This window comes from Suillus plorans, assembly GCF_016647745.1.
Source record: "Suillus plorans strain S12 chromosome Unknown HD556scaffold_4, whole genome shotgun sequence".
NCBI classification, from domain to species: Eukaryota; Fungi; Basidiomycota; class Agaricomycetes; order Boletales; family Suillaceae; genus Suillus; species Suillus plorans.
Window position 1 is genome coordinate 225,727 of NW_024537388.1, and position 19,506 is coordinate 245,232.

General features: G+C 49.4%; 7 protein-coding genes across 7 annotated transcripts; 5 read left to right on the plus strand and 2 right to left on the minus strand.

Annotated features, from left to right (window-relative positions):
* Positions 1-34: 34 nt before the first annotated feature.
* On the plus strand, positions 35-1,640 carry HD556DRAFT_1329147 (uncharacterized protein). Its single transcript, XM_041301643.1, has 5 exons — positions 35-72; positions 123-200; positions 251-294; positions 349-851; positions 904-1,640. Exons 1-5 carry the CDS (start codon positions 66-68, stop codon positions 1,439-1,441), a joined length of 1,170 nt encoding a protein of 389 aa, XP_041165958.1. The 5' UTR covers positions 35-65; the 3' UTR covers positions 1,442-1,640.
* On the minus strand, positions 1,641-4,060 carry HD556DRAFT_1329152 (citrate synthase-like protein). Its single transcript, XM_041301644.1, has 16 exons — positions 3,872-4,060; positions 3,756-3,815; positions 3,660-3,698; positions 3,537-3,611; positions 3,282-3,484; positions 2,993-3,234; positions 2,825-2,941; positions 2,694-2,772; positions 2,516-2,641; positions 2,352-2,463; positions 2,257-2,298; positions 2,169-2,205; positions 2,047-2,115; positions 1,960-1,995; positions 1,875-1,904; positions 1,641-1,817 (listed from the first exon to the last, which is right to left on the minus strand). The coding sequence occupies exons 1-16, from the start codon at positions 3,953-3,955 to the stop codon at positions 1,777-1,779; spliced, it is 1,392 nt and encodes a 463-aa protein (XP_041165959.1). The 5' UTR covers positions 3,956-4,060; the 3' UTR covers positions 1,641-1,776.
* A 38-nt stretch (positions 4,061-4,098) lies between these two features.
* On the plus strand, positions 4,099-5,211 carry HD556DRAFT_1329157 (Pre protein translocase subunit Sec66-domain-containing protein). The gene is made up of 4 exons (XM_041301645.1): positions 4,099-4,302; positions 4,358-4,750; positions 4,801-5,063; positions 5,117-5,211. Exons 1-4 carry the CDS (start codon positions 4,212-4,214, stop codon positions 5,144-5,146), a joined length of 777 nt encoding a protein of 258 aa, XP_041165960.1. The 5' UTR covers positions 4,099-4,211; the 3' UTR covers positions 5,147-5,211.
* HD556DRAFT_1329164 (uncharacterized protein) lies at positions 5,212-9,792 on the minus strand. Its single transcript, XM_041301646.1, has 21 exons — positions 9,655-9,792; positions 9,511-9,598; positions 9,313-9,454; positions 9,093-9,262; positions 8,855-9,041; positions 8,696-8,804; positions 8,547-8,649; positions 8,381-8,493; positions 8,225-8,333; positions 7,958-8,172; positions 7,512-7,908; positions 7,380-7,462; positions 7,080-7,329; positions 6,949-7,031; positions 6,723-6,899; positions 6,559-6,668; positions 6,346-6,508; positions 5,834-6,292; positions 5,661-5,777; positions 5,481-5,610; positions 5,212-5,428 (listed from the first exon to the last, which is right to left on the minus strand). The coding sequence occupies exons 2-21, from the start codon at positions 9,587-9,589 to the stop codon at positions 5,313-5,315; spliced, it is 3,312 nt and encodes a 1,103-aa protein (XP_041165961.1). The 5' UTR covers positions 9,590-9,598; positions 9,655-9,792; the 3' UTR covers positions 5,212-5,312.
* A 539-nt stretch (positions 9,793-10,331) lies between these two features.
* Positions 10,332-13,546, plus strand: HD556DRAFT_595767 (uncharacterized protein). Its single transcript, XM_041311043.1, has 6 exons — positions 10,332-10,698; positions 10,857-11,420; positions 11,472-11,720; positions 11,772-11,903; positions 11,963-13,177; positions 13,231-13,546. The coding sequence occupies exons 1-6, from the start codon at positions 10,495-10,497 to the stop codon at positions 13,249-13,251; spliced, it is 2,385 nt and encodes a 794-aa protein (XP_041165962.1). The 5' UTR covers positions 10,332-10,494; the 3' UTR covers positions 13,252-13,546.
* A 1,430-nt stretch (positions 13,547-14,976) lies between these two features.
* On the plus strand, positions 14,977-17,478 carry HD556DRAFT_1329170 (uncharacterized protein). Its single transcript, XM_041301647.1, has 3 exons — positions 14,977-15,459; positions 15,511-16,931; positions 16,980-17,478. The coding sequence occupies exons 1-3, from the start codon at positions 15,048-15,050 to the stop codon at positions 17,265-17,267; spliced, it is 2,121 nt and encodes a 706-aa protein (XP_041165963.1). The 5' UTR covers positions 14,977-15,047; the 3' UTR covers positions 17,268-17,478.
* A 57-nt stretch (positions 17,479-17,535) lies between these two features.
* Positions 17,536-19,486, plus strand: HD556DRAFT_1329175 (DNA primase, large subunit). The gene is made up of 8 exons (XM_041301648.1): positions 17,536-17,684; positions 17,736-17,993; positions 18,043-18,163; positions 18,210-18,308; positions 18,356-18,493; positions 18,543-18,800; positions 18,854-19,002; positions 19,056-19,486. The coding sequence occupies exons 1-8, from the start codon at positions 17,590-17,592 to the stop codon at positions 19,393-19,395; spliced, it is 1,458 nt and encodes a 485-aa protein (XP_041165964.1). The 5' UTR covers positions 17,536-17,589; the 3' UTR covers positions 19,396-19,486.
* The last annotated feature ends 20 nt before the right edge of the window (positions 19,487-19,506 follow it).

Below are 19,506 nucleotides of genomic sequence, written 5' to 3' on the forward strand. Positions count from 1 at the left end.
CCACAGACTCAGTACTGAGGTGGTGTTCCTTTTCTGGAAGTCACCACAACTTGTCTTCTTCCTCCATGGCTGGTACGTTTCGATTGCCCTTTCATTGATACAAGCTGATTCTCGGTGTTTAGCCATTTACGCCGTATATACCTCTCCTACTCACCCGCCCATACCAAACCATCTTCCTACTCTCATAGTAACTCCTCATGGCGAGTTTCAATCAGTATCATCCAATGGCTCATTAATTAATAAACAACAGGTCAACCGTCTAACATTCTCTACTCTTACCTTCACACAAACTTTGTAAGTCATATAACCTGCTTATCTTGAATCCCTTCTTTAATATCTCGTCATTAGAATTCCGAGAACTATCTTTTGACACCCTCTCCCCAAGGTGACCTCTGTGTCGCAAAGCTTTTCCCCCCACGTCAGAATCCTGGTAAATCTACTGCATCCGACCCTGGTCATTCAAGCTCTTCCGCTGCCCGCTACGTCAGATGCGAAGCTTCCCGTAATCTGAAGTGGACGATCACCAACACAGGTGTCATATCACCCATCTACAAGCTCTCCCTGCCGTCCCCAGACTCTCCCGATTTACCCCTCTTTCAAATATCAAAACCAAATCCTAATGCTGCTTTCTGGAGCATGTTCTACTTCGCTTATGCAGGTCATAATATTCCCCCAAAGCGCATTGAATTCGGAAAGATACAGAAGAACCCCCCAGGTCCAAACGGTGGCGGAACTAGAATTAGCATCACTGGAAAATCACCCGAAGAAAAAGCAGTCTGGCAGACCTTGGGAGAGGGGAATGAGGATTGTGTCGAATGGGTCGTTCTCTGCGCAGTACTGAACCTTCTCGAGTATGTCATTCACCACCTTATCATGTATCTAACCCACGCTTACCTGAAACAGCGATGAGATCATCAAGGCCGCTGAGAAGAATCCACCTCCAGCTGCCACACCTGGTCCCATGCCAAACAGTCCACCTGGCCCTGGCGGTCGACCAGCGCCTGTTGCGCTTCACGACCCAGCTCCAACGTCTGCACCTCCCCAAAATCAACCACGCCCTGGTCCATCCCAGCAGCATCCACCCCGTGGTCCACCACCTCCTCATTCCCAGGGAGGGCCAGGACCTACCCCGGGTGGTCGTCCCCCGCAAGGGTTCCCCCCTCCAAGAGGATTTCCACCTGGACAAGGACCCCCTCCAGGATTCATGCCCCCTCCTGGGTCCATACCACCTCCGGGGTCCATCCCCCCTGGTCCTGCTCAAGGCGGTTATCAAGGATTCCCTCCTGGACGTCAGCCCCAACCTCAGCAGCACCGCATGCCTGGTCCCCCCAGTGGCCCTCCACCCGCTATGCTCCCTGGCCGTGCGCCGCCCCCACAACAACCATACCCACAACAAATACCCCCTGCTCAACAACAGCAGCCAATGGCAAGACGTTTCTGATACTCGTATATACCTGGACAGTTCATCATGAGACAGTCTTCTTTACCCCCTTACCCTCTCCTTGTCTTTTTTTGGTACCCGATGCCTCCATAGGTGTCATGAACTCACTGACTCTGGATTTCTCTTTCTTTCGTCTTTTAGTGGTCGATCTAGTCTGACCTTCTTGGCGATATTGTCATTCTCCTTCGAATATCTTCAGTATAGGTGTAAGATACCATGTATGGCGTTTTTATTGTCTTTCCATATTTTGCGGGATATAAATGTGGTTCCAATAAAATAATGATGCCCTCACTCCTACGCGAAATCAGAAATCTCAGCGCCTCTGTGATGTCTATCTAGTTCTTGATGAGCTTCTGAAGGGCGTCCATCGAATATGCTGAGTAAAAATACCGATCAGCCTTATCACATGTACTATTTTCCATCAGATACGTACATTTAGGCCGCTCGAGAGGAAGTCCTAGTGCTATATTCATCACATCATCAGAACACTCATACTATAAGAGACCATCAATACTGACCTCGTGCCCACACCAATTGGGTTAGAGCTCCCAAAGCTAGATTGTGGCACATGAGCAAAATGAGAAAGTTAGCCGGCGGTCGCTTACCTCTGGAAACACCGAAGATAACGGTGTAGTACTTGAACTCAGTCAGACCGTAATGGTACAACACGCAGCCTTTCATAACGATCCTCAGAACCCAGGATTATGCCATGCGTGGAAGGACTTGCCTGAAGTTGCATCAACATTCGGGTAAGGATTTTTCGTCTTCAGAATAATGTGAACAAAATTACACCATTTGCAAACGAGCGCACACACCTTTCCATGCTCTTTGAGAACGTCAGGGGCAATCTCGGCCGTCTATGCGGATATATATATATTATGTGAGATATGACAGTAATAGCAATTCTAACCTGTTGCACGAGCTGAATTATGGGACTTGCTTGCAACTCTGGGCGAGTCTTGCAGAATTCCTGAAGAGCAATGAATCGAGGATCAGGGTTACGCAGGACTCCGTGCCCGTATCTAGACATCAGGTCAGGATATGCCCGTCAGACATAGCACACAAGAGACACACCCGGGAATGACTTGACCACTCTTCAACGTCTTCCAGAGGTAGTCCTTGATGTTCTCATGAGTTATGTTGTCACCAATCTCTTTCTGCATGGCCATCTGCCATCTCAGTACTTCCTGGTTCGCTAGACTGAAGGTATATGATGACGTTTAAACTACACGTGCAATGACTGGAAGCGTACCCATGAAGAGGTCCGGCGAGTGCAAAGAGAGCGGCAGAGTAGGAGATATACGGGTCAGAGAGTGTTGATCCGACGAGGTCTGATCGTCGTCGTCAAAAACGGATACAGTATTGACGTTGAGGAGTACTCACGAGCAGTGTGAGCTGAAGCATTACCACCTTCATGGTCACCATGCAACGCGATGTACAAACGGAGATACTCCGTCAAGTGCTCGTTTTGACCAAACCCGAGCATGTTGGAGTAGTTACCTGTACGCACACTAAACATGTCTTTGCGAATGATACTAGCCAGATACTAACCAACAAGATCCAGGTTTTTATCAACAGATTCTAAAGACCTCTCAGGGTGATAAACATTGCGATAGATACGGGCCGCCAGAGCAGGGAGTTTCGCAATGAGATTCAAACAGTCTTCAAGAGTATACGTCCAATACTCCGGCTTCTTGATTCCACGCTCATAGGCTGCTTGAAACTCCGAGTCATGGTTCAAAGCTGCAACACCCATGCCCAACTGAGTCATGGGGTGGAGGGTCTTTGGTAGGCTAATAAATTGAATAAACAGACGGTAGACACAGTAGTAGAGACATACGAGTCTATAAGCTGCGTGACGAAATGCGGGAGTTCTCCCTTGACTGCAAGCTCGGTGGACAGTTGACGGCTTTGCTCCGGAGTAGGAACTTTTCCGGTCAGAAGAAGCCAGAGCATGCTCTCAGCTGTCATCTCCTTGCCGCCGGGTGCTGGTGGGAGAACCTTTTGACAATCTGGGATAGTCAGACCGTGAAAACGGATACCCTAGATAATGATTTAGCGTCAGGGCACCTGCAGTTCGGCAATTGTCACGAACCTCGTTCGGGTCCAGGACTGAAGCTTCCCAGAGCATGGCTTTGAGACCACGCATTCCACCCAGGATGTTCTCCACCTATGTGACACGTCAATCAGCTCCACGGCTGTGGAATGAAATACTGACCTTGACTTCCCCCACTACAGCTTGACTGTGTTCGGCTTTCTATTGCAGGATGGGCACTAATGTTAAACTAAAATGTTTAAAAGAAACGTGACAGACCAGTTTCTTAAGTTGCTCTTGCTTCGCCGGGATGACTTCTTGAAGTGTTTCTTTGAGAGACTTGAAAGCTTTTCTGAGCAAAGACACCACCGAAATAAGGCGGTGATATTAAGTACCTTGGTGGAAGCCAGACGCCTAAAACCGTTGGTAGAGATATTTCTCGCGACAGACTTTGCAAAAAAAGAAGAACGACCAATCATAGTGAAAGTAGTGAGTTGGCTGGAAGTAAAAAGCGGAGGATGTGTCTTATAAGTACTCGGACCAAGCGCAAGTACACAAGACTCCCGCTCCCATGCATGTGAAGTTCGGTATTCAAGAAATCCGAGAACAAGTTTGCCACATTTAGAAGCTCCGCCGGCAAATTGATACAAATATGGACAAAGCTTCCGCGTGGCACACTGAGTGAGTTGGCAACAGTGAATCTGCAAGTCTTAGCCCACGTCTCCAGCTGCCATCATGGCTTCAGTCCTGGTTCCCGTCCTATACGTCGGAATAGTCATTTCAAGTTTACTACTCTTCAGCCATTTCTACAGAAAACGCAGTGCAGGTAAGAACCGTGAGCAGTTTCATGATCGTGCATACTGACGTGTAACGTATAACAGGCAAACTGTACGAACCCTACTTTTCTTCGCATCCAGAACGCGATGTCTACATTTCCTTGCTACAGAAGACCGACCCTCCAGCTCACGAAGCCCTTCTCAAAGCCGCTCTTGTTCGCCGTGCAATGACAGACGTCTCTCGTGTTGTTAGACTCCGCGAAGACAAGCCTGCTCTACAAAATCTTCTGCAGAAAGGGTCAATCGGCGATGACCTCTGGAACAGTCTTCTGCAAGCAGAGAAAGAGCTAGAAGCAGAAATCATGGAGGTCGTCGCAGAAGCTAATACCTTTGTCGAGGGATGGGGAAGCATAATATTCCAGTCAGCTGGTGAGATGATCGCGAATGAGAAAATGCGCACGCTCTATGAGGAGACTCCAGCATCTAGAGGGATCAAAGGTGTTTTACTTCACGTGTGATATCCGACAACTTTCTGAACTTCCCTTCAGAACAAAAATATGGAAAAGTAGGAGCCAAGATCGACCTCCCTCTACCTCAGCCAGTCCTCATGCCCGGACCACCGCCACCTGGCCACCCTGCTCATGCTGCTGCGCTTGCAGCAGCTGCAGCAGGGGGTGCTCCAGGTTCTGTTCCTGGAACTCCCGTTAAGCCTCCGAATAGTCTTATCCCACCCCGCGCCAGTAGTACAAAGGCGGAGAGCGTGGCGTCAAGCGATGGCGAGAGCCACGATACCCCATCTACTTCAAAATCTGTAAGTACCACTTCCAAATCACTCTCAACCAACTCAAGCCACATTACCCACAGTCCAAGAAGAGGGGCAAGAAACGGAAGTAAAGCTTAGGTGTTCGTACATACCTTGTCCATATCATGCAGTACACACACGTCTTGCTGAAACACGATTGTTGATACTGCATAAATTGAGACAAAAGTACAATGTGCTTAAGATAAAAGACGACGCGCAGAACACAATCCGAGTCCAAACCGTATACATCACTTCACATCAGCCTCTGATGACGATAGCCTTCTCGCCTGCTGTTCTTGCCTTGCCCGACTTGTCTATGTGATCCAGTCCAAGGACATCTTCGGGAGCGAATTTGTGTTCGTATATGGTGTCCTCTGTGTCGTTGTCAGAAAATAGCAATCTTTCGCGATAAAGTTAAGCGCTCACCATCCTCGATATATGACGGCTGCTTGAAGGTAGCCACTTGGATTAGGGCAAACCGATACTTGGCAAAGTCCTTGTCTGATGCACCTATTCGTGCCTGCAGACGCTTCTTTGTGTCCGCAAATTTTTCACCCTTGATTCACTCGTCAAAATAAACCATGGTCAAACGACAAAGATACTCACAGATTTTACGACAAATCGGAAAGGTACACCATGCGTTCGTGCAACTTCCCTATTGAAGTGGAAGACACTGATGGTCTTGCTAGTTTCGTCCGCTTCAAGTTCGTCTCGAGGTATTTCCTGTTTCACGTTGAAATCGCTGATAGAAAGATACAACCAAAAGTAGTTATACATACCTCCGCATAAAGTTCAACAGGTTCAGGGATGTTTCCAATCATTTCAGAGCCCGTAAACTCCTTCTGGAATTTCCCATCTTTCGACACTTCAAAGACACGAATCTTACCAGTCCCTCCAGGGCTCAGCGTCACTTGCTTCGCTAGGTGATCAGCAAGATCATGGACCGAGCTCGTCTTCGGCAACAGGAACGGGTATGAGGCCTCTTCTCTATTATGAATCCCCGTCCACATAATCTTGAGGCTTCGCTTTGTCTCCAGCTCCACAATGCTTACATCCAGCTTCTCGTAGAGAATGACAGTCGTCGTTGGATTGATATAACTCGGTACCATGATTTCCTGTATGCTCTGGTTGAGAGATCGCTTAAGGACTGATTTGGGTGATCCGTTCGTTGCGTGAGTCGTTGTGAATCGAAGCTTGATCGGATCATGTCTCAAGAACTCGCCAGCCTTCGTCGACATCTGGGCAAGTCATCAACTACTCAAGCCACTAACACGTAGGGAAGAACACCAACCATGTCGTAGTTGTGCTTCTTGCTGAGGATTAGACTGAACTCTGGGTGATCGTGGTCTGGGTCCTCGAATTTCGGTCGGAAGATGATCATGACGCGGTTCTGGAGGAAGTCGTAAAATTGTATCGGGTTGGAGTACATACCCTGGGCATCGAGGTCGTGGATCCTAAACAAGACTTGAACATAGATTGTTGAGAGTAAGGATTGAATACTCACTCTTTCTCGGAGTGGTCAACCTGGAAACAAATGACATCTCCATCCTGGATCTCACTCTGAGCAAAAGTAAGCTTCTGCTTCATCAGCTCGATCATGCCAGGCTTTATTTCCTACAACCAGTCAAGAGTAAGATCCAAGCCCGAACGGCAATTCAGTTAGCGCACCTCAAACAACCTTAGAGGAGTGCCAGGTGCCCACCGCATCCGCTCATTGATCAAAGGGTGCAGATCCTGGACTTTACTATTCCTCGACATATACACCTTACCAATACCAAACAGACTCTGCTTCGCCATGTCGAAGTGCTTGAGGAAAATCATGATGGACCCCGCTGGTGGCTCGGGCTGCAACAACCTGTCAATGAACTTCCTGCAGCACAGAACAGCGACATACCTTGCTTGGATCGGGTATTATATCAAGATACAAGCGGAGATCATTCTGCCTTGCTGCCATATTATTGCGAATAACCTCGACAGCTACAGCGAGCATTAGAGATCAATAGCTGTGAAAGGACAAGAACCTACTCAGCGTCGGTTCATTCTCAGGAATATGAGTATCAGGGCGAACAGTCTTGTTTTGACGGTTCACCAGAACCCAGAGGCGTATTTTGTTCTCCGGGAGGTTGAAGTGGCTCGCTACACGCGACTTGAAGGTACTATAGGTTTCTTGCTTCAAAACACGGAAGCTCGGTAGCTCCGAAGGCGGCCAGTTCTTTTCATCAAAGGTAGCAAGATCAAAACCTTCGTGATGAGCGAATGTATCATCAGTGATGACCTTGAGTGACGTGAGCAGGAGGACAAGTAAACGACGAGACCGTCACAAACCTTGGCCGTGAGGAAAAGATGCTGCTCCTCGCGTTCACGCTTCTTAGCTTCGATCTGTAGTCTCTCGTCCTCAAGTCGACGCTCTTTAATTATAGTCAGCAACACGTGTTATTACGTTACAAAGTGACTCACTGAGATGTGCCGGGGTGTCCTCGTCCTTCCAAGTCGAAAGGATTTCCTCGGTGGCTGATTCACGAATGTAGACCAACATATACGCATTGGTGAACCTCTTCATGGCTCGTACTTGATTGCGTTGCAGTGGTGGAGTGATGCCATTCAGAGGTTCACCACCATAATTTTCCTCTAATACCTCGCGATCAGTGACTGGGGTGACCTTATCATCATCAAATTTCAGCCATCTCGTCTCCCGATCGGGTTTGATGAGTGCAAAGTAATGTCCGCCATATCGATCCCCTGAATGTACCAACACGCCATGCAACTTATAGTTCCATGACTGCGAACGATCGGCATCCTCATCCAGGAATTCCGCGAGGTCGATTTCAAATGGGAATTCATGGCGATCGTTGATCTACAGGAGATTAATCAATGAGAACCACAGGTTTACTTGTGCTACGAACCTTTGCCATCGCGTCACGCTGTATATCATATTCGAAACGCTTCAGTTGCAGATGGAGTACAGGAGGGAATGATTGGAAGAGGATTCCCTTCTTCGCGTCTTGGAGGCCAAACCCTTCAGCTTGATACTTATTCTCACCCTCCATCATCTCAACAGCGACGTAATCCTTGAATGACTCGTACAGGTTCTTCATTCCCTTGACGTTGAGAGAGATGTCTGGATCAAATAACGCGTTAGATAGTGCCAGATAGGAAAAAATCGAGATTACCATTGAAGTCCTCAAATACAGATGATTCAAATTCGACGTTCACACATTTGATGTAACTCTTCATCTTTCCAACGAAGAGCTTGGAGATTGCACCTTCGGCTTTCGTACCCTAGACGGGATGAGACACTGCAGGGCATATGATCCGAATTCTGATACCTTCATCTTGGTCTCTAACTTGTCTTGGAGTACGCGGTTAAATTCTTGGACGTCATGTTGTTGATCAGAGTCAAACGACTTCCACCCAAACGATTTCGTCAATTCCGTGGTTCCTGAGGAATTACATTTTGGAAAGGATCACGGGTTAAATTAACTTGATACGTACCAACAGGCTGATCTGATGTCTGAAGATGGTAAAACACCCGTTGCAAGGCGAGGGGTACGCTTTCGGTAGGGTGTTCGTCTTCTGTTGGTATTTGGTACACAGCCTAAAAGCCACGTTAGCTGAATAATAGATGTCAACGCCACACTCGCCTTTCGGAAGTAACGCGTGCAGAAAAGAGATTGGAGAAGAGAATTCATGTAACACGTCGCGCCTTGGTTCTTCAAGCCAACGTATCCAGTCTCCTTCTTGGAGTCATAGCTGAACGGAATAAATAAGAAGGGCTGAGGATTGGCAGGATGGATACGCACTTCACAAAATTGTGCCACAAGACGCCGGTAGGATCCTCGAGTACACGAACATAGACAGTAACATCGGCCGACTCATCCTCGATAGTTGGACGGGAATGGCCTTCTTGAATATTGAACAGTTTGCGCAGCTCACTGAAGCGGGTGAAGCCCCAGTCGCATTCCTCGGCGATAAAGCGATGGTGGGCATCTATGGAATAGTTGTATTTTTGAGCAGGTGAAATGAAATGATAGAACTCACGGCTGACTGTGAATATGGTAGGGTCGTGGGGATTGGAAATGACGAGTGCGAACTGGGCACATGCATGCCAACCCTCTGGGGACTTCTTTGGATCAGCGTAATCAAGATAGACGGAAACGGTGTCGTTAGGGGGTGCATTAGAATTTCCGAAGGGAAATAATAGTATGCGCCTGTTAAGAAATGTGAGGGTGAGGGGAAGAGGGCCCTCTAATAAACTGACCATTTGTGACCGCCGCATTCAAAGTCAGGACTTGTGAGCCTCTTTTCTAATTTCTTCCAGTTGTTTATCCGCCAAGTGTAAACCTGAAAATCTTTGACATCATGCCCTAGGTCTGGCATGTGTTTTGATGCAAAAGCTTGGTCTATAATGTTGATGAGATATGAAGAGGTGAGTTGATATAGAGGAAAGAGAGCTTACGATCGCGAACGGAGATGACTTCATCAATGATCTCCATGGAAGGACCACCGTTTACTTTTAATTCCTCAATAAGATCCATGGTATCACTCTTGTTTGGCTGAAATGTGAGTCTGGGGTTTGCAGGTTAGGTATGATGAGACATACGATGCAAGTCTGCAAATGAGCAGCAGTTCAGAGGATGAGATGACTGAATCGTATTGAAATATAAGCTGATGCTACCGCGAAGAGAGGATAATCCGTGACAATGATACTCCAAAGTGACACTAGCGAGTGAAGTGACGAAGGTCGGTGGGAATCGGTCATAGGGAATCGCTCTCGTAAGCAACCCCCGGATATAAAAATTCGACCCCTCCAAGTTTAAACTTGTTCCTTTTTTTTTATCAACGATGTCGACGTACTACAACGCTTGCAACGACTCTCTCGATTAATCATTCCGAGTGATCTCACACGATCCTTAAATTGTCTCGACAGGGTTGACCTCAGTGTCACCACCAGCCTTTCCGCTGTTTCACTGTCGGTAATGAGTCAAAATCGTGTAAAAGCAGGTCGGACGGACTTTTGGACTGTTGCCAGTCTCGTTTTGTGACTGGGAGCTATCATCCAAAACTCTCTGACGATGCCATGATCATTTTGTATCGACGGCGTTCATCGTCGTCGCTCTTGGTCAATGGCGGACATCACCATGCATTGTATATTATTATTATTATTATTATTATTATTATATTTACTAGAATGAAATCTTATCGGCCTAGCCCTTGACCCATGCAAGGCTATGCTTATCATACCCGCGGAATCGGACAATACTTACCATGTGTGTACGGTGCTGCTATGCTCATTTTGATGAGTATCAAGTCAGAATGAACTGACTATGGTAACAGTTTGGTTCCCACCAATCGTCGTTACAAGCGCTCAAGCATCCTCAAGAACGTAAGTAAGTAACTAGAACTACTAAGCAAATATTAAAAGGAAGTTTCATACTACCGGATGCCTCATGTCGACGGGTCGGCACCTGTCAGTTCTCTCTTTCTTATTCTTCTACTCGTTCCATTTTCAAGAACTGGATCCTGGCTTTTTACTAAATGGCCACTCGAAGACGAGAAGACCGTCTTCATGACGATCGTCACAAACTCTGGGCTACAGAGAAGCCTACTGACCGCGACTACGACCAACGCCGTCATCGTGAATCTAGTAGGTCTCGTGCTCATCCCCAGTACTCTTCCGCTGCACCTTCTCCCTCATATCAGTCAGCCCCATCATCAATCAGTAAAACACGTTCTTCTTCTGCCCAGTACCCATCTGCAGGTTATCATTCCGCAACACCTTACCAGACTCCTGCACCCCTCCAGCCATCTAACACCAAGGGTTATCCTCCAACAGCATCTTCACGCCGCCCCCAACCAGAACCCATTGACTCCAGATCTCATCGACGACATGCTCCAACCCCAAAATCATCTTATGAACAAGTATCCGGCACTGAAGACGTCGCAAGATCCTCCAGGCAAACTTATTCTTCCCGTCCTGTCCAACCCCAGACTACCGCGAATTCAACCACACCTTCCACTAATTGGCTTTCATCTGCTCAAGATATCTACTCTAAGCGATCGAAAGATCGTGACCAGGAACGTGAAAGACATCGAGAAATGGAGAAAGAACGTGACAGAGAAAGGGCTAGTGCTGAGCTCGAAAGGCATCGTGAAAGACATAGATCTGAACAGCATCGAGAGAAGGAAAAGGCCGACAGGAAGAGGGAACAATCCAGGCACAGACGCGAAAAAAAGATCGAGTCAGACTCTGAAGGCCTCGTGTATTCAGACAAAGCTTCCATCTCTGGCAGGGAAGCCTATCAGCCCTCCATTCGCGAGTCTATCACCGGTCACAGGCGGCATCGTACAGAAGACGGAGTTTCATCGGTATGTTCAACTGATTTTATATGGGTGCATGATGTTGATACTGCACCGAAGGCTCGCCGACCTCATGCTGACTCTTCCCATAACCAAACTTCTGCTGTGCATACGCAGTCTACAGGTCCCCAGCAAGAGGTTGTAACTCAGAGTAATACAACAGGCCTAGGGAGCAATCCACCGCCCGCGCCTCGCGTAATGCCTGTCTACCTTCCTCATAAACCCTCCAAACCACATCATGAGCGACATACGTCATTGGCTATGCAAGGAGCTCAATCAGGCAGTGACACTGAACGAGCTTCTCTAAAAGTAAGACACCCAAACAACCTTGTTTAACTCCCTTAACCCTTTTTTTTCCAGCACCGCATCGAGAGAAACCACTCGGGAGGTCCCGTGCAGAGAGGTGATGGGTATCAAACTAGTGCCGTAAGGGAGAGACAGGGCCAAGACGCCCCCCTGGGTCCGCGTGAGGACGCCAAGTCTAAATCAGAGGTGTGTTCAGCAGCCTTGACGACTGAATGATGGAGCTGATTGTGATAATCACCGCCAAGTATACCTCGACCCAGGGTACATATTATGACTCGCGGCAGCCCCTAAAGCCTACGTCAATTCACACCGTGGATATACCCCTTATTACGCCAGGCTTCAACTCGTCACCTTTACCACACGAATCACGAGGACATGTGGGTACCATACCTGTTCTTGTTGCAGGAGAGGGCCCTGCCGACCGCCAGGCTCACGATGTACTTTACAAGTCACATTCGCCTTTACATCAAGATGAACTGCATGGTGCAGGACATCCTCATGCATCATCCCTCGCTTCCGCGGTGAAGCCGTCTCATGGCAGATCACAATCTTCTGAAGTCCCCCGTAGCCGGCCGGAACAGCCCCAACTGGAGCGATCTCGCACAGATCCCGTAGCAATTGATGTCTCGCATGGCCGTCATCATCGGCCGGAAGACCTTACACCACTCCGACACCCTCAGATCAGTACACCAGTGGAAAACCAGCCCTCTCAACCGCGTACACACAAGACATCGCTCTCCAATCCGCCTGCTGTATCTGGCCCAAGACCTCAACGTTCCTCTTCGGTCGCAGACCATCAGAATGAGTCGACTAGACCGATGCCTTCATTGGGTCCGGTAGCTTCCAGCCAGTCACATGTAACCTCATCACCTGCTCACAAGACGAACTCGAGCCCACCTAAGATTGGGTCTGGTTATGGATCCCTCCCTTCTGCATGCCCAACCCCTATGAGCTCACAGACTCCCCTTGCATCTGGAACCCAGGGCAATAACACGACAATAATTCAACGACCACCATCCACACCTCCTGCCCATTCAACATCGATGAACACCTCACAGACGATGATGATGGCATCACAACCTTCTCGTGCACCACGAACTTCACTTGATCGTCCAGAACCCCACGTCGTCGCTCCTCGCATGACGACCGCTCAGACTTCTAATGGGAGTACGGTCAAATCATCATGGGTCGTGCAGACTGCCCAACAGCTCAAGGATGGTTACGCGGCTAGGGAGGAGAAGCATTCAGGTCCTAACAGCTCACATCATCAAGTCGATCCGCCCGCGGTATCTCATCCACAGCTGCGGGAAGTCCTTTCTCAAGACAGCCACTACACAACGCCCCGTTCAGCTCCAACTCCAAATTCATCGCTGAGGTCGTCGCCTTATGGCACGCCAAAGGACGTGTATGTTGCCGGGACACTTCGGCGCTCTCCAGAGAGTTCACCTAAGGTCAAATTGGTACGTAGATTGAATATATCTTCGCTAGTTTAACTCACGCGTAGAACAGGCAGCCACGCCGGAGATTGCTGTAATAGGAGCTACGCCATTGTCTGAAAACCAGGAATTACCTCATAAGCCCCCGCACAACTCCGGTTTCCTTGCGCCGTCTTACTCAGCCCCTTCGCGAGTGTCGAGGACTACGTCTGGGAGTCGCGACCATCCTACACCAGTGCAGGTGCAGCCGCAGATAGCTCACAATCACGCTGTTGGGGTCTTGAGGACGACGTCAGGCAGCCGTGATCATCCACAGACGCCAACGGTTCATACTCATACTATTGGTTCTGTCGCATCGCACAAGCAGACTCCTACGCTTCCATTGCAGCCTGTGACGCCGCAGACTCCAGCGTCCCCATACGGCAGTCTTCCTGCACCATCATACCCAGCGCTCTCGAGGACAGCGTCCGGTAGCCGTGACTATCCACCGAACACGCAGCCGCAGACGGTTCACACCTATCCTATTGTTTCTACTGCATCACAACAGCAGACTCCTGAGCATCCATCCCAGCCTGTGGTGTTACCTTCGCAGGTCTCAAGGACAACGTCTGGCAGCCGTGAGCATCCCCCGCAGCAGACGGTCCATAGTGTTGGTTCTACAGGATCGCAGCAGCAGACTCCTGGGTCTATGTTTCAATCTGTGGTGTTACCTTCGCAGGTCTCGAGGACAACGTCTGGCAGCCGTGAACATCCTCCGCACGGGCAGGGCTCTATAGCCGCACACCAGCAGACTCCTGGGTCTCAATCTGTAGCACCGCAGGCTCCAGCGTCACCATACGATAATCTTCCTACACCATTGTGCCCAGCGCCTTCGCAGATCTTGAGGACAACGTCCAGCATCCGTGACCACCCACCGGATGCACAGGCACGAACGGTCCATCCTGTTGGTTCTACAGGGTCGTATCAGCAGACTCTGTCTCCCTCATCGTACGGTCAACTTGCTTCTGCTGGACAGTTTTCTCCTCCACCTCTACCGGTTCCACCACCAAGAGTACCGGGGATTGACATCCCAGAGGACATTTTTCCTGTTAGGTTGGCACCCAGTAGTCCCGCTGGAATCAACCCTGCGCCCACCAGCTCTGTCGTTCCATCGCAGCCCGCTCCAGCTCCAGTCGTTGCTCATCCCTCGGCTATGGCAGCCTCTGCTTCCTCTGCTCAGCCTTCATCGCCCAGTGGACATGCCAATCTCTACAAGAGCAAGCCTGGGACGGGTGAGGGAATGGGTGCTGCGCCTGCGACCGCAAGTTCCGCGTACCAGAAGGCTGCTACTCCTGCACCTGCTATCTCTCGCGAGGCTTCTCTAGCTGCACCGGCATCACCATCTACGGGTATGGGTCCTGCTAGTGGAGTTCATCAGGGTATATCAGGTTCACAGCACCCCCTGCCGAGCCAAGGAATGCCTGTGAGCGTACATCCACCGACCAATCCGGCTCCTCGGTTGACACGGCCAAAAGTCACCATCGAGGAAGTTCCTGAGTCTCCACAGTTCGGGAATAAGTGGACTGCGAGTCCTCCTCAGACGTATCCGCAGACACAGATGCAGGTTCCGGCGCAGGATTCTGAGGCTCCCGCGCCTTCCTCGAGCGTTCCTACTGCCAAGTCTTCAGACTTGCATGCTCGTGGGAAGGCACCACTGCCAGTGAAGCCCAAGGATAATGTTGTTTCTAGTGTGCAGCCTACTCCGAGCGTGCAATCAACCCCCACTGTGAAGCCTAGCCCCAGTGTGCAGCCTACTTCGAGCGTGCAGCCTACCTTCACTGTGAAGCCTAGCCCCAGTGTGCAGCCTATTCCGAATGTGCAAACTACCCCCACTGTGAAGCCTGGACCTATCAGTATGCAGCCTAGCCCCGCTGTGAAGGTTAGCCCCAGCGTTCAGCCTCCTCCGATCATGCAGCCTACCTCCACTGTGAAGCCTAGCAGTGTGCAGGCTACTCCAAGCGTGCAACCTACCCCCACTGTGAAGCCTAGTCCTAGTATGCAACCTACTCCCACTGCCGTAGCGTCAACTTCATCCCATGCTCCTCCTGCACCATCAACTCAACAGCATGCATACACTTCTGCATCTTCTCGTGCCCCGTTCTCCGCTCCGCCAACGCAGACTACTTTTACTCCATTGCACCAAGATCCTGTTCATCGGACGACATCGTCTGGTGGACAGCCTCGAGGTTACCAACGGTCGACCGATGCGCAGCCAAGTGCGAAAGCACCGCCTACACATATAAGCGCATCAGCTATTGCAGCGCAAGGTGCTCGACAAGTTTCTCAACTACCGAATGTTACTCAGAGTGTTTCTATAGATAATACATCCAAGGGGAGATCATACGCTACGACCCCTACTACGGCCGTGACCGCCCCTCACCTTCAGAATTTGCCCACTGCGGAGACCCACGCGAAATCTCATTCATCTCGGCCCCTTACCAGCGCATCAGCTACCGCAGCGCAAACCACTCGACCAGTTGCTCCGCCGCTGAATTCTACTCAGAGTGTTCCTGTTGATGCTGCATTCAAAGGTAGCAGACCATATGCTGCGGTCGCTGCGTCTGCTGTCGCATCTCACCCTCATAATGCAGAGGCCCACGCAAAACCTTATTCCTCTCGTCCTGTTGTACCTCCCGTGACTATTCCTCAAGGTCTCAGCGTCCGTGCGGCTGCCAGCACGCCGTCTGCGAAAACCCAAGTGCAGGACCCTCCTAATACCAGTGATTCTACTCGTTATCGTGATTTGATTTCTTCTGCTTCTCGTTATGCATCAGCTATGAACCCATTATACCCTGCATCTCATCGTCACGCTACTCCAGCGAGCGCCAGCCAGCAACTCAAACCCTCGCACTCGACACATCCTATACCCCATCATCGAACTGTATCATTACCCACTCCGCAGCCTGTTTCCACATCTAATGTCAACCCACGTCCTCCTTCTCCTCGTAAATTTTCTCAGCCTTTGGTCAACTCCAGTGCTACGTCAACACAGCCTTTCCCCAGTTCTTCGCAAGGAAACGTTTTGTCTCGCCCCTCCAAGACAGCCGAACCTTCGTGGGCTGCCCGTGTTGCAGTCTCAGGGCATCCATCTACACCTGCTCCGTCCCGAGCTCATCTGCCATCAGCTATGAATCGTACATTTTCCCACGAGTCCGAGATGCTGATGACGCCTTCCTCTATTGCACCCTCAATGCCTAAGACACCGCAAACACCGCAGACGAGCTTCACCTCTCCGCACCAAGTAACTGCGCCCCTGATGAGGCAGAGGCAGGTGTCAACAGAATCTAAGGAGTCGAAGAAGAAGCCGGGTGGTTTCCTTGGAGGGTTGTTCAGGACCATGTCAGGGTCTGGCTCTTCTAAACCTCTCGAGAGTCCCGTTGCTCGATCTCCAAAGCTATCTATGGAGCAGCATAAGTCTCCGCCCATTATATCACCACCCATCCAGCACTCTAAGTCGTCTTATTCCCCTAAGGAATCGAAGGATAAGGTTGTGGCTTCTGCACTTCCTGCCCACACGATGCAGACTACGACTCTTCCACCCCCATTAGCGTTGACTCAATCAAAGGCATCAAAGGACAGAGCCAGGAGGCACCCTGAGATTACCATTTCATCTGCGCATCCTCCTCGTGACCGCAAGCACCCTTCATCCAATGTGTTCTCTCCGTTCAGTTTCCTGACTAGCAAAAGAAATCGCACCATGTCTGGAGCATCTCTTGACGTATGTGATGGAAACACTGCAGTACGTATGATTTTTCGTGTGGTGCGATGAGTCTCATGATTCACACAGACGAACACCGTGATTGGGTCTCCGGCTCACTCTACCGTCAGTCAAGTTCAGCCTCTTCCGCCTATGGTGCCCCCACCTTCGCGGGATCCTATGGTAGCAACTAGCCAGTGGAGGGATAGAGAAGAAGCGGAGCAGAAGAGGCGGAGAAAAAATCGACCTCGGCCAGGAGTGACCTTTGACGTTGAGGAAGACCCACCTGACCCTTATCCTGGGGCTACAGGCAAGCAGAAAGGCGCGCGGCTGGTTCGGCGCAAAACTGGCCGTGCTGTGACTCCTGGACCTCGCTGATATGACTGTCAATTTATGTTTGAAGTATCTTAGTATTGTCTTTGTATTATGTTATATAGTTTATGGTCCTATAACAGCTGTTTAGAAGGTATGCCTGAGAGAAGTAGCTAAACATGGATTATAGTGAGGTGCAGTCTAATGTTATTGATCCATCAAATACAACATATTCAGCCCTATTTGAGCACAGCCAATTCTCACTGGGGGTCACGAGTCTATTGTGACGTTTATGTGTAGTGTGACAAATATTTACGCGTTTGTGACACCTCGCGTTCCCTACTTATTGCCAGTGTCTATTGGACTACCCACTGATTGTTTTCACGCAATGTACAACAATTCTGAAAGGAGGAAATTTGACCCAGCGAAATTTGACTCGTCGAAATCAGCAAATTCATTTGAGTGGCCTTTCCGTCTCAACTTGTATGTATCTTTATTGCCTACTTTCAGGAGGTGACCTCAATCCATTTTAAGTTACGACAAGTCCCCATGGTATGAAGTCTCTTTAGAGGATTTTGAGAGATACGCCTTGGATCGCCTTCGCGTTCTTGCAGAAATCGAGTCCTCTTTTGCGCGTAACAGATCTTGGGAGGAGTTGAAGAGTGTGACCACGCGGCAGTGCAAGGATCACCTTCCTCTCAACAGCAGCAGTGCCTTAACTGTGGATACGCAGACTGAAAGGAGGAATGACCACCTAGGTCACTTTGTACTCAGACTTGCTTTCTGTCGATCGTGCGTTACATTCTCATCGTCGACCTCTCATCCGGTTACTGATTTTTAGAGAGGACTTGAGGAGGAGGTTCGTGAAAGCAGAAACCGCTCTCTTTCGAGTGAGATATGAGAGTGATGATACAAAGGAGCGAGAGCTATTTCTACAATCCCGGGACTTTAAATGGACTGAGGTAAGTGCATGATAACACTCATTCCTCGTGCTAACGGTACTGCTAGGTCAACTCAGAGGAGAAGCTACAGTATGCCAGTGAATTGAAGGGTTTGGGAATGCAGCAGCCGGAGGAAGGAGTTCCTACAACGGAGAGGCTTTACAAGGCGCGTCAAACAGTCTACCCTTCCTGCTCTGTATTCATTCTCTACAGGTGAGATGGACTCAAGTGCCGGATCTTGTCAATAAGCGACGTGTCCTTCTCAAAGACGGCTGGGCGTACGTTCCTAACAAGGAACAGCTCAGCATTGTTCTGCGAGCATTTGAAGCAAACCTTGAAAATGCGCTCGATGTCAGTTAGCATTTTAACATCCCTCAGAACTTTTCTGATTTTTTGATAGTCAACCGCTCGGTCGATAATGCGCATGGATGGTGATACACGCCTAACCGAAATACTCAATCACATGTCTCGAGGATTTGTCGCAGGGGTAGCTTCAGAGTACTCTGGTCCAGCCACAGGCGACGAGATCAGAGCAGATATGGTGGATGACCTCGCCAAACGACACTTCCCCTTGTGCATGCGGAACCTACACGAATGCCTCATGCGGGACCGTCACTTGAAACATTTTGGTCGGCTGCAATACGGCCTGTTTCTCAAAGTGGGACATTTATTGCTCAATGACTGGAAGCTTCGTTGACCGTAACTCATCAGGTTCTTGGTTTGTCGATAGACGAAGCAATTGCATTTTGGAGGAAGTCTTTCAGCAATCTCACGGACGACAAGTTCAACAAAGAATACAAGTACAACATTAGACATTCATTTGGACTGGAAGGGAAGCGTGCCAACTATCCAGCAAAGAGGTATGAACATGTAACATCCCAGCTTAGGTGTTCTGATGGTCAATTCCATACAGTTGTCAGCAGATTCTCTTAACAGACAAACCTGGACCTTCTGATTGCCATGGATGTCCATATCGCCACTTTGCCCCAGACAACTTGCAAACGAGTTTATTAGCAACTTATTCATCACAAGGACTGACATCGACGGATCTAGCGGAGGTCATGCGTACTGTGAAAGAAGGACATTATCATGTTGCCTGTACCCGAGTTTTTGAGATCACTCATGCAGCAGCAGGAGTCAAGAAAGGTGATGGGATCGGAGAAGGAGAAAGTGTCACACATCCTAACCAGTATGCAGCAAAGAGCATAGAAATTGAGAAAGCGCAACAAAAGGACGCAATGGTTGTAGAGTAGATTAACGTTTACCGACTTGGACAGATTGACATAATCATTGTTGTATTCATGGGTTTATGCGGTGTTTGGTGTCCTTGAGCTATAATAGAAGGACCCCGCACCTAGTATGAT

Bases quoted from the DNA above. Each gene is read 5' to 3' on its own strand.
- HD556DRAFT_1329164 (XM_041301646.1), bottom strand. From the start codon at position 9,589: ATGGATCTTATTGAGGAATTAAAAGTAAACGGTGGTCCTTCCATGGAG. The intron at 6,509-6,558 runs GTGAGTATTCAA...AGTCTTGTTTAG, and splicing joins GTTGACCACTCCGAGAAAGA to GATCCACGACCTCGATGCCC. The intron at 6,293-6,345 runs GTTGGTGTTCTT...TGACTTGCCCAG, and splicing joins AGAAGCACAACTACGACATG to ATGTCGACGAAGGCTGGCGA.
- HD556DRAFT_1329147 (XM_041301643.1), top strand. The intron at 201-250 runs GCGAGTTTCAAT...AATAAACAACAG, and splicing joins TCTCATAGTAACTCCTCATG to GTCAACCGTCTAACATTCTC. The intron at 295-348 runs GTAAGTCATATA...TCTCGTCATTAG, and splicing joins CTTACCTTCACACAAACTTT to AATTCCGAGAACTATCTTTT.
- HD556DRAFT_595767 (XM_041311043.1), top strand. From the start codon at position 10,495: ATGCCTCATGTCGACGGGTCGGCACCTGTCAGTTCTCTCTTTCTTATT. The intron at 11,721-11,771 runs GTAAGACACCCA...TTTTTTTTCCAG, and splicing joins CTGAACGAGCTTCTCTAAAA to CACCGCATCGAGAGAAACCA. The intron at 11,904-11,962 runs GTGTGTTCAGCA...ATCACCGCCAAG, and splicing joins ACGCCAAGTCTAAATCAGAG to TATACCTCGACCCAGGGTAC.
- HD556DRAFT_1329157 (XM_041301645.1), top strand. From the start codon at position 4,212: ATGGCTTCAGTCCTGGTTCCCGTCCTATACGTCGGAATAGTCATTTCA. The intron at 4,751-4,800 runs GTGTTTTACTTC...ACTTCCCTTCAG, and splicing joins AGCATCTAGAGGGATCAAAG to AACAAAAATATGGAAAAGTA. The intron at 5,064-5,116 runs GTAAGTACCACT...CATTACCCACAG, and splicing joins CCCCATCTACTTCAAAATCT to TCCAAGAAGAGGGGCAAGAA.
- HD556DRAFT_1329170 (XM_041301647.1), top strand. From the start codon at position 15,048: ATGCAGCCTAGCCCCGCTGTGAAGGTTAGCCCCAGCGTTCAGCCTCCT. The intron at 15,460-15,510 runs GTGCTCGACAAG...GTGTTTCTATAG, and splicing joins ATCAGCTATTGCAGCGCAAG to ATAATACATCCAAGGGGAGA. The intron at 16,932-16,979 runs GTACGTATGATT...TGATTCACACAG, and splicing joins TATGTGATGGAAACACTGCA to ACGAACACCGTGATTGGGTC.
- HD556DRAFT_1329152 (XM_041301644.1), bottom strand. From the start codon at position 3,955: ATGATTGGTCGTTCTTCTTTTTTTGCAAAGTCTGTCGCGAGAAATATC. The intron at 2,942-2,992 runs GTTAGTATCTGG...GTGTGCGTACAG, and splicing joins TAAAAACCTGGATCTTGTTG to GTAACTACTCCAACATGCTC. The intron at 2,773-2,824 runs GTGAGTACTCCT...GACGACGATCAG, and splicing joins TGCTTCAGCTCACACTGCTC to ACCTCGTCGGATCAACACTC.
- HD556DRAFT_1329175 (XM_041301648.1), top strand. From the start codon at position 17,590: ATGTACAACAATTCTGAAAGGAGGAAATTTGACCCAGCGAAATTTGAC. The intron at 17,685-17,735 runs GTATGTATCTTT...ATCCATTTTAAG, and splicing joins TGGCCTTTCCGTCTCAACTT to TTACGACAAGTCCCCATGGT. The intron at 18,494-18,542 runs GTCAGTTAGCAT...ATTTTTTGATAG, and splicing joins ACCTTGAAAATGCGCTCGAT to TCAACCGCTCGGTCGATAAT.